The sequence below is a fragment of the Crocodylus siamensis genome, chromosome 8, assembly GCF_052110815.1.
Source record: "Crocodylus siamensis isolate JL-2025a chromosome 8, ASM5211081v1, whole genome shotgun sequence".
Classification (NCBI taxonomy): Eukaryota; Metazoa; Chordata; order Crocodylia; family Crocodylidae; genus Crocodylus; species Crocodylus siamensis.
Window position 1 is genome coordinate 4,872,049 of NC_143402.1, and position 12,978 is coordinate 4,885,026.

At 43.7% G+C, this 12,978-nt stretch overlaps 1 protein-coding gene across 1 annotated transcript in view; it reads right to left on the reverse strand.

Annotated features, from left to right (window-relative positions):
* Window positions 1–12,978, reverse strand: part of MCF2 (MCF.2 cell line derived transforming sequence) — an 86,402-nt gene that overhangs the window by 43,270 nt on the left and 30,154 nt on the right. The window contains exons 5-7 of the mRNA XM_090059948.1: window positions 10,092–10,211; window positions 8,110–8,226; window positions 2,123–2,272 (exon numbers count right to left, since the gene is read on the reverse strand). Coding sequence (XP_089916074.1) covers window positions 2,123–2,272; window positions 8,110–8,226; window positions 10,092–10,211 — 387 coding nt within the window. The remainder of the gene's footprint in view (window positions 1–2,122; window positions 2,273–8,109; window positions 8,227–10,091; window positions 10,212–12,978) is intronic.

The window sequence follows — 12,978 nt, forward strand, 5'->3', positions numbered from 1 at the left end:
CTTGCATTCCCTCCACACTCGAGGTGCATATTGTCAGACAGCACTTGTATCAATCCAACCGCGATGAAGGATGATATAAGGACAAAAATCACATCCATTTTGTGACAAGGTAGCATCACGGAGGATGCAAAAGGAAACGAGAATTATGCTCTCAGCCACAGGTGGCTGATATTTTATTTTGTCACGTTTTGCTCTCCAAAAAACCGCTAAATCCTCCTTTTGATTCTGGAGCATTTCTCATTTGGGAAGATACCATAATCCAACTGTCAAGAACTGTTGGACAGATGGCAATTTGAGATTTTTCTTTTCAGTGCAACAAAAGGGTTAAGTTCTTAGTTATTCTGTTTAATTAGCTTCTGGTCTTTTCTTTTTTTTTTTTTTTGCATGATATCTTCTGTGATTTCTGTTCAGTATCACAGCTACAAAACAGCTCGGATCTACCGCATGTGATAATTCATCCACATGTTCAGGAAGCTATGGCACCAATCTGCTGGTTGTCATGAGAGCAATGCAAGAATCTCATGCCATTGTTGTAGCAATCTGTGCACAGTTTCTCTTCTAGTTTAATCTTTCCTATTCTTGAAGGGTGGGACGGGTGGGGAAACAGGCCATATTCTGTTCACAAACCAAAGAATATTTTGATATTTAAAAGCAATGCATGAGATGCTAAAAAACAACAGCTGACTTAGACCAAATGAATGACGGAGCAGTGCCATGCTTTATAGCCCGGATATGTTTGACTTCCCCGCACACAACAGTGGGTATTGCTGACCTATCTATATTTAGTATCTTATCTGCAGTATGACATTAGTGACTGATATTTGCTTCACTGCCTTTGGATTTATTCCTGAGCACAAAGGTTAAATCAAACACAGAACAATATAGTCGCCGGTGTGTTATATTTTAAAAAAGGCAGTTCTGTTCTCTGTGTCCGAGTTTGTGTGCATGGATGCATGTATTATATATGTATAAGCTACCACCAAGAACTATAAAAAATACAAAATATACTCCATGTGGGTACATACATATGTATACACACACACGCATATATATAAATGTATGCATACAGTATCCTAAAAAGACCATAACCTGGAAATGAAAAGATGCAATCAATGAAATATATAAACTTTTGGATTAACCCTGCATCTCCCATTGCAAACATAGGATCCAGTCTCACAGCCCTCCCTCATCAGAAGCCCCACTGACTGCATGAATTGTCCGCATAAACGTACAAGGCTTCAAGGTCTGTTCTGTCCAGAGAAACATTCAGCGGTAAAGATGATAGCCTGGTTGTGCCAGACGCTGGTACCAAAAACCCTTGTAAAATTTAATTTTTATATCACAATCTCAAATCACTAAAACAATAGCTTTAAATACTAAAGAAACACATGTTGGTTTCTATACAATAGGGGGACTCTGGTTAAGATACAGTCATTTTGGCCACCATATATTAGCTCTCTCCATCAGCCTCTCCAACTAATGCAACTTCCATTAAAAAAATCACTAGGGTAGAGCTGGTGAGAAACCAGACTTTGACCCATAAGGCCTGCAAAGATTTGCAGACTAGACCATAATAGCTCTGAGACGTACAAAATCCCGAAGCAAAATGATCTTCTCGGATCTCCCACACTACTTCTGTTCTCCTCTGCATAAAACTCCTATTGCCACCCATGAGAGACGGGCACATGCTGGGGGTTGGCATTCATCAGTGGAAGATGCACAGACCTATGAGGAAAGTGCTGCCCTTTGGAGCTGACATAGTCCTTCCATAATCCATCCCCGGAAACCACGATGTAGGACAACCGTGCAACATAGAGTCAAGGAAAAATAAGACCTCTTTTGGAGTGATACCAAACTTGGCTCTTAACACTGCTATCCAGTAAGCAGCTGGGAGCTGAAACAGTTTGCTGGATGTTGGCACGCTAGCTCTTTGAATGAGTGAAAGGAGAATATAAGCATAACATACAGAAATAGCTCTACTGCACTTCAAGTCATCTGCTGGCACAGCCACATACATATGGGGGAAGAAGGAGTGCGAGGCAGACAGAGCAAACAGTCAATCCGACCTCAGAAGTTCTACCTGGCGTGGGAGAAGTGACTGAGCGTTTCCACTCAGACCCACCTTGAGCTGGCAGTATTTTTCCGTGCGCAGCGCCAGGATGTGTTCAATGGAGTACACGTCGTCTGGCAGCTCGGTTTCTGCCAGCTCCGTCCCAAATGACTGTAACATCTGTGCAATATCCTTCACTGTTAGTGCAAAGCTCTCGATGGCCTGATGGGAGATAACGACTGCAATCAACCGGGCGTTCGGAAGACTCGACGAGCTTACGAAAAACCCATCGAGGGCCAAGGCTGAAAATTTTGAGAGCCCAAAATCTTGCTTACACACATGGAAAGGGCAGTTTGCACTAACCTGTGGCACACTAGCTGTTGTGCCTGAAATAGTACGCTGAGACTATGGGTATGTGGCCAGTTGGCTCAGATGAAAGTACAAGTCTACTTCTATACAAGCAGGGCAAGCGAGCGAGTACCAGCTACGGATGCCAACATAAAGGGGGTGTCAGCATGGCCCCCACCTCCCCCCGGGGATCTTGGCTGTGGTAGGTGCAGCCCTGTGCCCATCAGTGTGTGCACGTGTGTGTCTGTCCACCTGCCTGTCATGGGAGGTAGAGCCCTGTCCCTGATGTGAAGGGGGTAGACAGAAGGCAAATGGGACATCAGAAGCAGCCCATGGGGAGCCCACACCACCATCTGTCCCCTGTGCTGCTACAAAGGGAGATCCTATCCCTTTCCCCAACTTTCTGGTAGTTGGCATCACTTCCCCCTCCCAAGACACTGAAAGAGCTTGCTATGCCTCTGCACACAATGGGGATTTTTAACATGCTAAACACTCGGTACTAGGAGCAAATATTGCTTGCTCCTTTCTTGTCCCTTTTACTTGGCCTTATGCACTGTGGGATCTTTTTTTCCTCCCTTGCATCCCATTGAGATGCATGTATCAGAAGCCAGCTAGAAGCAAATGAAATTGTGGAACTGGCACTGAACTTCCAAATTCCCAGCATTTCCCTCCTTTTATCACCATGATCCATCTTTTTTTTTTTTTTTTTGATACTCAGCACCATTTGCAAACTGCTACCATGCCACCAGGCTGGTCTTCCCAAATATGAAGCAGCTGAGGAAGATGGGTTTGATTACAGGATTAATACCCCAAAATGAGAGCTGTCTCCTAAGTCCTCCAAAGCAGGTGCGCAGCACGTTTGCAGCTTACTGGGCCCAGTCTGCAGCTACCCAGTTTGAGGTGGGGAGCTCAATTGTGGGAGGTACTGAAGGGGGTGCCCACAGATATGAAGTAGGGAATGTCAGCAGGTGGTATAAGGCTTGCCAGTCATTAATGGCTTTGCAGGTCTGGGGTTTCCCTAATATATCAAGGTTATTGATGGTACCTCTATTTTTGCTCCTTCCTGTCCTGTCGCATCTTCCATGAGCTCATGAATAACAAGGGGATATGTCTCTTGTTCTCCCAAAGGCCAGGCTGAATGTTGGATTTGACAAGGTCAAGGCAGAAAGGTTTATGATGGCAGGATCCTTTCATCGAACAAGAGGTGTGAGTTCTTTAAAAAGGAGATTTGCTCCTTCAGGCAGCGCAGAGATCAGCGGCGGCATCTTTCCCCACATTGCTCTGGTACATGCAGTTTACCTTCAGCTGATGAAGCATTTTGCCAGACACTCGGCTCATAGAAAAGAGCAATCCTCTAAGCAGCTACAGAATGACAGCGGAGCATGATCAGGGACGCTGAAAGCAAGACAGGGCCATCTCTTCACAGGGTTAGAGGCCGATGAGCAATGTTGGCCGCATATCATATAGCGCCATGGTAGGCATAGTATGATGTCGTGTGAGCAACGGGGAAAAAAGGCTGAAAGGGACAAATCAGAGACTTTCAAAGTGCTCCGAGAAGCCGGGACCACTGCCAGAGGTCTGCAGTCAGGGCAGCTTTGTCCTCTTTGAGAAGAGGGGCTGTATCAAAGAAGAACGGAAAAAAAATCAACTCAAACCTCAGGAACCATGTGGCTATATTAGCCTTAGGGCTTATACAAAGATAGGAAACAGCTTGTGAAGAATTAATGGATTATTTCACAAGCTGTATAAGAAATAGCACAGTTCAGGACTATTTCAAGGAAGCTTCATGAAGGATGAAGCTGGGGGCTGTCTGGCTGGGCAACAGCTCTGCAGAAAAGGACCTGGGGGTGACAGTGGACAAAAAGCTGCATACAAGTCAGCAGTGTGCCCTTGATGCCAAGAAGGCTAACGGCATCCTGGGCTGCATTGGTAGAAGCGCTGCCAGCAGAACAAGGGAAGTGATTCTTCTATTCAGCACTGGGGGGGGGGGGGGGGAGGGGGGGGGCCCACATCTGCAGTCCTGTGCCCAGTTTTGGGCCCCCAGCTACAGAAAGGTTTGGGCACATTGGAGAGAGTCCAGCGGAGGGCAACGAAAATGGTTTGGGGGCCAGGACACAACTTGTGAGGATAGGCTAAGGGAACTGGGCTGATTTAGTCTGCAAAAGAGAAGACCAAGGGGAGATTTAATAACAGCTTTCAACTCCCTGCAGGGGGGCTGCAAAGAGGATGGAGCCGGGCTGTTCTCAGTGGGGGCAGATGACAGGACAAGGAGCAATGGGCTCAAGCTGCAGCAAGGGAAGTTTAGGTTGGATATAAGGAAAAACTTTCTCCCTAGGTAAAACACTGGAACAAGTTACCTAGAGGTGGTGGACTCTCCACCCTTGGAGGTTTTGAAGGCCTGGCTTGACAAAGCCCTGGCTTTAATGACCTAACTGGGCATGGTCCTGCTTTGAGCAGGGGGTTGGACTAGATAACCTAAGGTCTCTTCCAACCCACATTTCCCATGATTTTAAAGAGAGGCACTGTATTTTCACCGCTGTGTTCTAAGGGCATGGCTGCGTTTTAAGGGCTCAGAAAATGTAATGAGTATTAAGGACAACAACTTCACTCTCCAGACCAGAAATGGCACTTTTAATGATAATTTTAAGATGCAACTTTGATAAAAAATGGTATCACTGCAGAATAAAAGTCTCCTTTATTGTTACGCGCCTTGAGTATGAATAGACGTAATAGTTCTTGCTGTGAGAAGCTGTGTGCGAGTACAAACATTAGGATCAAAAATAAAATGGAAGTTAGTGGAGACCATTTTTTCAAACAGGGCAAGCAATGGTGCTGTGGTATTTGCAGTGGGAAGAAACAACTGTGGGCAGGAGTCTTTGCAGCAATTTTCTGCCCCAAGTACAGAGAAGGAAAAGGGTGAGCATTGCTGGAGCACATTTCCCATGTTTTCATGACCTCCATAAGTTGCCTTGGTCTCTCCGTGTCCTTTTCCATAGGTCCCCAGGTCTTTGCAAAGCCCCGCTCGGCCAGTTCTCTGGTTAGATGAGGGTCCAGCTGCAGCACCTCGCCATGCTTTTTCTTTTCAGTCCTCCACTCATGAGCTTTTTGCCTTCACCTGGATCAGGTTTTTAGGAGCTCCTCAAAGACATTTCCTCTTCTCTTCTGTTCTTCTTCCCCTTCAGATATGCCAGACATTAGGCCAGATAAAGTCCAAGTCCGCAAAGGTCTGGCCTGCTCAGGAGGCAGATGCTGTGGAAGGTAAGAAAAGCAACAGGCAGCCACTGTTTCAATGGCACCAAACAAAAAACATTTTTGCCTCCGTTTGGAAATACCATCCCCACAGCCTCTTCCCTGTATTGGGAGATGGTGGATGCCATAAGTCATCTCTGACCTTACTTGGACACTTGCTTCAAATCACGCTGCGTACTCCTAGAGCAGGTGAGCAGCAAGAGCCTTCCTGTTCCAAGGGTCTGAGCAGCGTGGCACTGGGTTGCAAACCACGGAAGTGATGGCAGGGTTTCTAGGAGCATGGTAGGTTCGGGTGAGGGATGAGTTTGAGGATGCAGGCGAGAAATTGCATTTAACCCTCTATAGGCAACTCTTATAAGGGAGGGCTTGTCAGGATTTCAAGTGACCCAGAGGCAGAGATACAGTTTGGCACAGAAGGCTACAGGGAACCCAATGTGATAGGCACTGCTATCAAAATGACCTTGAAGGATATGCAGTGGGATTGGAAGGATCCAGCTACCTGTTCATAAGAGGGACAAGGGCAGCTCTGCCTTGTGATGTCAGTGCCATAACAGAGTGTATTCAGTACCTTAAATTTTCCTTTAGGTCCCCGTGAGACATGCATAATTCTCTGTTCAATATATGCAATTTTGCAGTGTTTGTTAAGGGCCTTAATCATTAACAATGTCCTGTGCCTTTCGCCTTATTACCTCTACGTACTGTCCTGCATTTCGTGCACAGAATTTATTTGCTGCTGCAAAGCTATGCTTTGTACTAGAAAAATAATGCCTAGAGAATATCTGGTACTATGCTGAGACAATGCTTTGAAACGCCCTTTGTAACATGCAGCAAAAGCTATAACCTCAAAAAGGGCACCCAGCACACCAGGAGATAGGTACATTGTTGCAGTGTACTCAATAACCACATTTCTATTTCAGTAATGCAGTGGACTCAATAACCACATTACTATTATAGTAAAGTTTTCCTTGGTGAAGGTGGGAGGATGGACATTGACTATTTAGGCACTTGTGTGGAGGGGAAGAGGATGACATTGCCATGCCAGGAGCCTGGGAAGACGCAGAAGGAGAGTCTAGTGGCAGCCACGAGCAAAGAAATGTTAAATGCTCACAGCAAGGCAGATTCTGAACAGATCAGTAGATGCAGCTCCTATATGGATGAGGGCAAAGCCAGACCTCAGAAAACCCGTGTCTACCCACCTCGCTGGCTTCCAGGGAAATGCATGTCTTATGAGGCAGCCCCAATTACTTTTAGAAATAAAAAAATCCAAGTTTAATAAGTGAAGAAAAAGTTACTTACTGGGGTAAAGTCCACATGGGCATCTTCTTGGTTGCTTGTGAAGACGTCCTGGCTTATCCGTCATTCTCTGTCTATCTTGTTCCAGAGTCTTTGCTGTCCTGCAATGCCTCAGCACAGTGACAAAACCCTGTTGCATTCTTCACCATACAAACCATTGCCCTGAGAAATAACAGAGGTTGGTTTTGGTCTTGGGCTGTAAGCCGATTTCAGATCCTTGGTTTTGATCCAGTATTCGGAGAGGTCCCTGCTGATCCCAGTGGAAGATTCAAATGCAATTTTTGGCATTAGCTTCAGCATAGCTGGGAAGTAAATGTATTTCATTCTTTGCATGATACTAAAACTGAAGCTGTCAAATAAATCTGGGCTGAACATTTCTCTTGACATTTTCCTGCCTTCTCCGCCTGGTCTTGTCCATGTGTTTTCCAATCTGTTCGGTGCATTGCGTGGTTAAACAAAAAGATATTCTCGCTGATTCTTACTGTTAGCCTTGGCCAGGTTCAGAACAAGAGACATGCAGATCCTATACTGAGATCCAGGAAGACACAGACATCTGTGGACAGCATTACTGGACAGGACTCCGAAGCAAAAATATGGCAAGATTTTCATTAATGTTTACAGCTATCTGGAGAGGAATCCAGCCTGCCATTGCTCTGTGAGCTGCAAGTCCAATGAATGCTCAAGCTGTTGCATGTATGGAAACTTATGGTAGGATATAGTTATATCAAGAAGCCCACTCCATGCAAAGCCCTGGCAGTAGGAAAGGGCACAGTGCTTGCAAAGAAGGAACACAGGTATTTAATTTATTTCATCCACAGGCAAAGAAAAAAAAGTCCCACAATATTCACCTGGTAAAGCAAAGGTGATGAAAAAGAGATGATCTTGACCTGTGCTATGAACAATTTTATGGCAGGAATTTTCAATAGGCATTTGCACCTGCCCAAATCCCAAAGATATTCAGTAGGATCCCTTAGGATTCCTTGAAAATCCTATTTTAACTGCATTAAGGGATTTGCCTTGCAGGGCACTCCCTAATGAGGGAGATGAGGGTGCCCATTACCTCCAAAGAGATATTTGGCAGAGGCTGAAGGTCCTGGCTCTAGAAGGAAGTCCCATGGGCTATATGCTATACATATCATTGGTAACACGACATAAAGAAAGCTACATACAGTTCGGAAGATAACCCATTCGCTATGGCAGTACTCCAAGGTGCCTCCAAACTCTGGTGTTAGCTGCCTTTCATCAATATACGTCAACAAATCACTAACTGAACTCAGCATAACCACCTAGGAACAAGGGGACACCATTAATCAGTCATCGCAGCTTCATCACAAGGAACACGCACATCAAGTCTGAAACACGTTATTTATGAACAATGGTTTTGCCCCCATTAAGGTGTCTTTATTTTATTATTATGCCATCAGTTAAATTTGTACATATCAATTAAAAGCTAAAAATATACATGCTATTTTAAACTTATATTTAAAAATCCTCCATTTGGGTTGGCTTAACATGGGTTGATCCAACCTTCTTTGAGCCAGACCACGTTGAGCAATGGCCATTAGGCCTGGGTAGTGTTGAGTGTAGACAATGGGTTTCACAAAGGGGTAAGAGGGACAGTTTACCCACCCTTCAGTGAGGTTTAGGGGCAAAAAGAATGATTTCCATTTGCAATCTCCGATTGGACGTGCCAATTAGTAAGTGAATTCCACTTACTAATTAGTCATTGGAATTCCAAAGTGTTGGTCAGCAGCTGTGACAGAGGCAATGACTAATCTGGAGAGAATATTTGGGTTTTTACCTGACTTCTAACTATAACTCTTGTGAACACCATATAATCAGTCTCATCTTAATTATAATTTGGTAGCACGTGCCTACAAGCCTCAGTCTGAAACAGGTCGCTGGAGGCTGCAATCTTGCCATGACTTGACACAGACTTGATTTTATGCACTGTGAGCGAGCTCCTGGGAACTACTGGGACTGTTCACACTGCATAAAGTTACGTTAATGTATGCCTTTGCAAGACATCAAAATAGAAAATGCACACTTACACAGGCCCCAATTCTGCAGCTGGATCCAGAAGGGACTCCAGCAAAACCCCAATGAGGTATCAAATGGATCAAGTGCAAGAGTTCACATCTCTGGAACTGACTGTGGAGTCAGAGCCTAAATGCTAGTGTGCAAGGAGCTGTGACATTTTTTTGCAGGGTAGGGCAAGTCTTATGCGGGGAAAAACATACCCCTGGTTTTGCAGGGGTAGAATACCAAATTCTCCAAAAAGCACTGATTTTGTTTTTCTTTTTGATTGAAAGCAGAACCTTTTGGAGTGCAAAGTGTAAAAAATCCCGTGTGGAAAAAAAAAATTATTTTGAAGCAAAAAAGAGCAACACTTTACACATCTTGCGAGCGTGTAATGAAGCGTCCTCACCTCAAGTTCTACAAGTCCTGCTCTGCGAGGATGTAAAGACCCATTGATTTCAAAACAATTTGTGTTCTTAACTTGCTACGTCTCAGAGACTCTCAACAATTGCAATTGTTGGAAGTCCTTGAAATGTGTCCAGCTGAGAAAACAAACTGGTTTGAATCACTCTTCTAAAAATAAGTAAAAACACCTTTACAATGATGGCTACAGATGGCACCAATAAGAGACTTTTAAAATGGGTGCCACTTCACATGTGAGAAACATTAAATTGGTATTAAATATTTTCCAAATGGGTGCCACTTACCGTGGGCTAAACATTAAATTGGTATTAAATACTGCCCTGTCACCCTGCTGAACGAGTTCATTCAGCTCTGGGTGGATTCACGGAGGGCAGCAGCATGATTAAGCTTGTAACTCCACTTCTCATTACGGTGTTTCTTGTGAACAGCAAACTATAGGGTACAAAGCCGTCAAGTCAGCCCCCACAGGCATGGACCACATACTACTCCAAGGGAAAGTAAATGTATTTGTATGTATTGCTCCCAGGAAGGCTTGAAAATCCAATTCTTCCAAAAAAAGATTATGATGGAGATGTCTTTAAACAGCATATTAAAAAAATACCCCTGGTTACCCTTTCCTCCCAGGCAGATACCAAACAGTTTCAGCAAGCAACTTGATTCAAAGTCAGTTTTCTAGGGCTATATGAACACAATGCAGATCAATTCATACCGGTAATTTGAGAAGAAAATCCTCCTGACTAAAACGAAAGCCAATGTCAGTGAAAGTGCGCTGGAAAAACCCAGTGGGGCGCAGAACCATCACCAAGTGCAGGTTCCCAGGGAAAGAGGCCTGCAAGAAAGCATTGAACGTGATCAACTTGGATAGTCCACTGGTCTACACTCAGGCAGGACCTCACATTTAACACAAAGTGGATCAAAATACAGAAGTGACCCTTACTTTTTCCTCCTGATCATCCATTCATTCCCTTCTCTACCAGTTACCCTTTGCCTCCCTCTTGTATAGTCCAACCTGGACTGTACATCTTGTAGCACAAAGAATATGTTTTGCTTGACATAGCTGAATAGTTGCTCTTGTAGTTGCTGCTAGTTTCCAAGCATTTTCTGGTGCTACCTAGGAAGCTCTCACCAATGTTGAGTGCTTGGCATTGGGCATACCAATGGTTGCTGTGCTTGCGGTGGGCATACCAAACCATTTTCCAACCCAATGGTTCTGGGCATACTTGCAGTGCTTGGCACTGGGCATTTCAAACTCATTTTCCCTGAAGACCTTATAATCTGGGATAGCATTAGAGATAGCAAGTGAATTCAAGAACCAGCAGGAAACCATATGTGGGGAAAAGAGCACAAAGCAACAGGTACCACAGCACCAGACTTGCCTAATTTCCCAAGCAATTGGTAATTAGTGCAACAGGTGAGATTTAGAAAGGGAGAGCTTAAGAAGGATCTCATGGCTTTGGAGATAACTGGTGAGTGACAGACAGAGTCAGAAAATGAAGTGTAGTCAGAAATCTAGCTGTTAAAATCGGGTTACAAGGGACAGAAACTGAACTATGACCCAAGTACATCCATGCCAAATCACAGGGCCTCCCTCACATTTTGAGCTGGCCAAGAAACAAGCCAGCCTAGAAATCACAACCCAGAAGCTAGCCCGGGTGACATTATTAGAAGAAACGGCAGAACGCAAAGATGAAATGGTGATATCCATTGTTTCAGACCACCACCGACACAGTACTTGGATCATTTTAAATGGTCAAGAAACTTATAAACCATGTATAAACCATACATGATCTAAGCCTTCAAGAGGCTGAGAAACTACACAGTCCTTAATCCCAACATATAAAAGCTTAGCACCTTTGAGGTCCACATCACATATAAAATAATAGTTCATATAATTTAGGCAAAATAATTTATTTTTATATATATATATGTATATATAAAAGCTAACTTCTCACTTGGGCAAGACAGGAATACTTTAAGTTTGATCTAAAATGAATGACACTTGACGATTATGTGCTCAAGTGATTTTCTTTCCCAGTTTTCACATACTTTTGTCTTTATTTTAAAAGACGGTTTTCATGAAGGCATGAGTAGAATGTGGAGTATTAGTTTATCTGCCAGTACACGCAGTAGGAAAGATAAGCGATATTTCTGGCCTTGAAAAAAGATGGTCACACTGAAGGGATTTCTGAATGGTGAAAAGGATAGCAGTCAGTCGATGAAAATACTGAATTTGAAACACCCTAACATTTTCTACCAAGAAATAAGCACATGAGTCATAGCTGCAAAGTAACAGTAGCTGAACACATTCATTATACTTGCATGCATTTCTCATAAGTATATCAAAAATACCCGGCTTGTCCTGGGTAATTAACAGCCACCATTTGGTCTGTGACAAGAATGCTACATTTCTTATTCATGTTGCTGGTGCCTTCTTTCAAACAGATGGTTGACAGTGGAGATTTTTTTTATACATAACAGTTAAAAAGAACGCTGAATACCTCGATGGAGCCAAGAGTCATACATTTTACTTACAGACAAGTAAATGACATAACCCCATCAACTAATTCAGATATACATTATTCCAGTAATATCCAACTTTGCCAAACTCTCTGTCTCCATCTATTGCCCTGTGGCTTATTATTTTTCTGGGTCTATCTGAAGAATGTCAAAAGTGACAGAAGCACACATTTTAACAACTTGCGACTCCCATTAAAGGATTATACATTGCAAAAATGTCTTCATGCCACCTGTTAGTTCTGCATTGGACACATTTCCACTGATGTGGGAGAGGGGAGAAATAACACCTCGCTAAAATATCCACTAGCCCATATTTCCCCTGGGAAAAAAAAAAGTGTGCGCACATGGGGAAAAGTGATGAATGTTACATACGGTAGCTGTACTATAGTAAGAGCAAAAAAGGGCCTGGATAGTCTGCACGCCAGGGTACCTAATCTGTGCACACAAAACATGGCTTGGTTCCATAAACATGCAATTAGGTGCTGTTCAAAAAAAGCCATTATTTACAGCTGAGACTTGACATCCATGAATTACACTGCAATTCATTTGTTGGATATCCTTTTGCAAGACAAGGCTTTGGTTGAGGTTTATAGTAAAGCATTCCGGTGCCAACGGCTCCTCTTACAAATGGGCACTGATCTTTCAGATGAAAGGAGCCCCATAAATGCAATACATTAATCAGTCGCTATTTTAAATGGGAGCAGGGGGAAGAAACACGAAAAGAAACCAATGCAAATTAAATACCAAAACCTTGTCCCGGTGAAGTCAAAGGGAAGTTTGCCAGAGGTCTAGAGCAACCCACTAAAAAGCCAATGAAACTGCTGCCCTAGTTTCAACCACTGGATGCCGTGCCTTGTCCTTTCCGGTATTCATACAATATTGATCTATTATAAAACGTTAATGCAATGCTTGCCATCGCCCAACAATAATATCGAAGCCAAGAGCGGTGTAGAACTTGCCGAATGAACCTCCAACTGGGTCACTCCTGGACTCAAGCTTTGCAGCCAACACCAACTTTCCCCTTCCAAGCAAGCAGAGAAACTTTTATTTAAGTGTTGCTGGTTCAAAACCTGCCTATT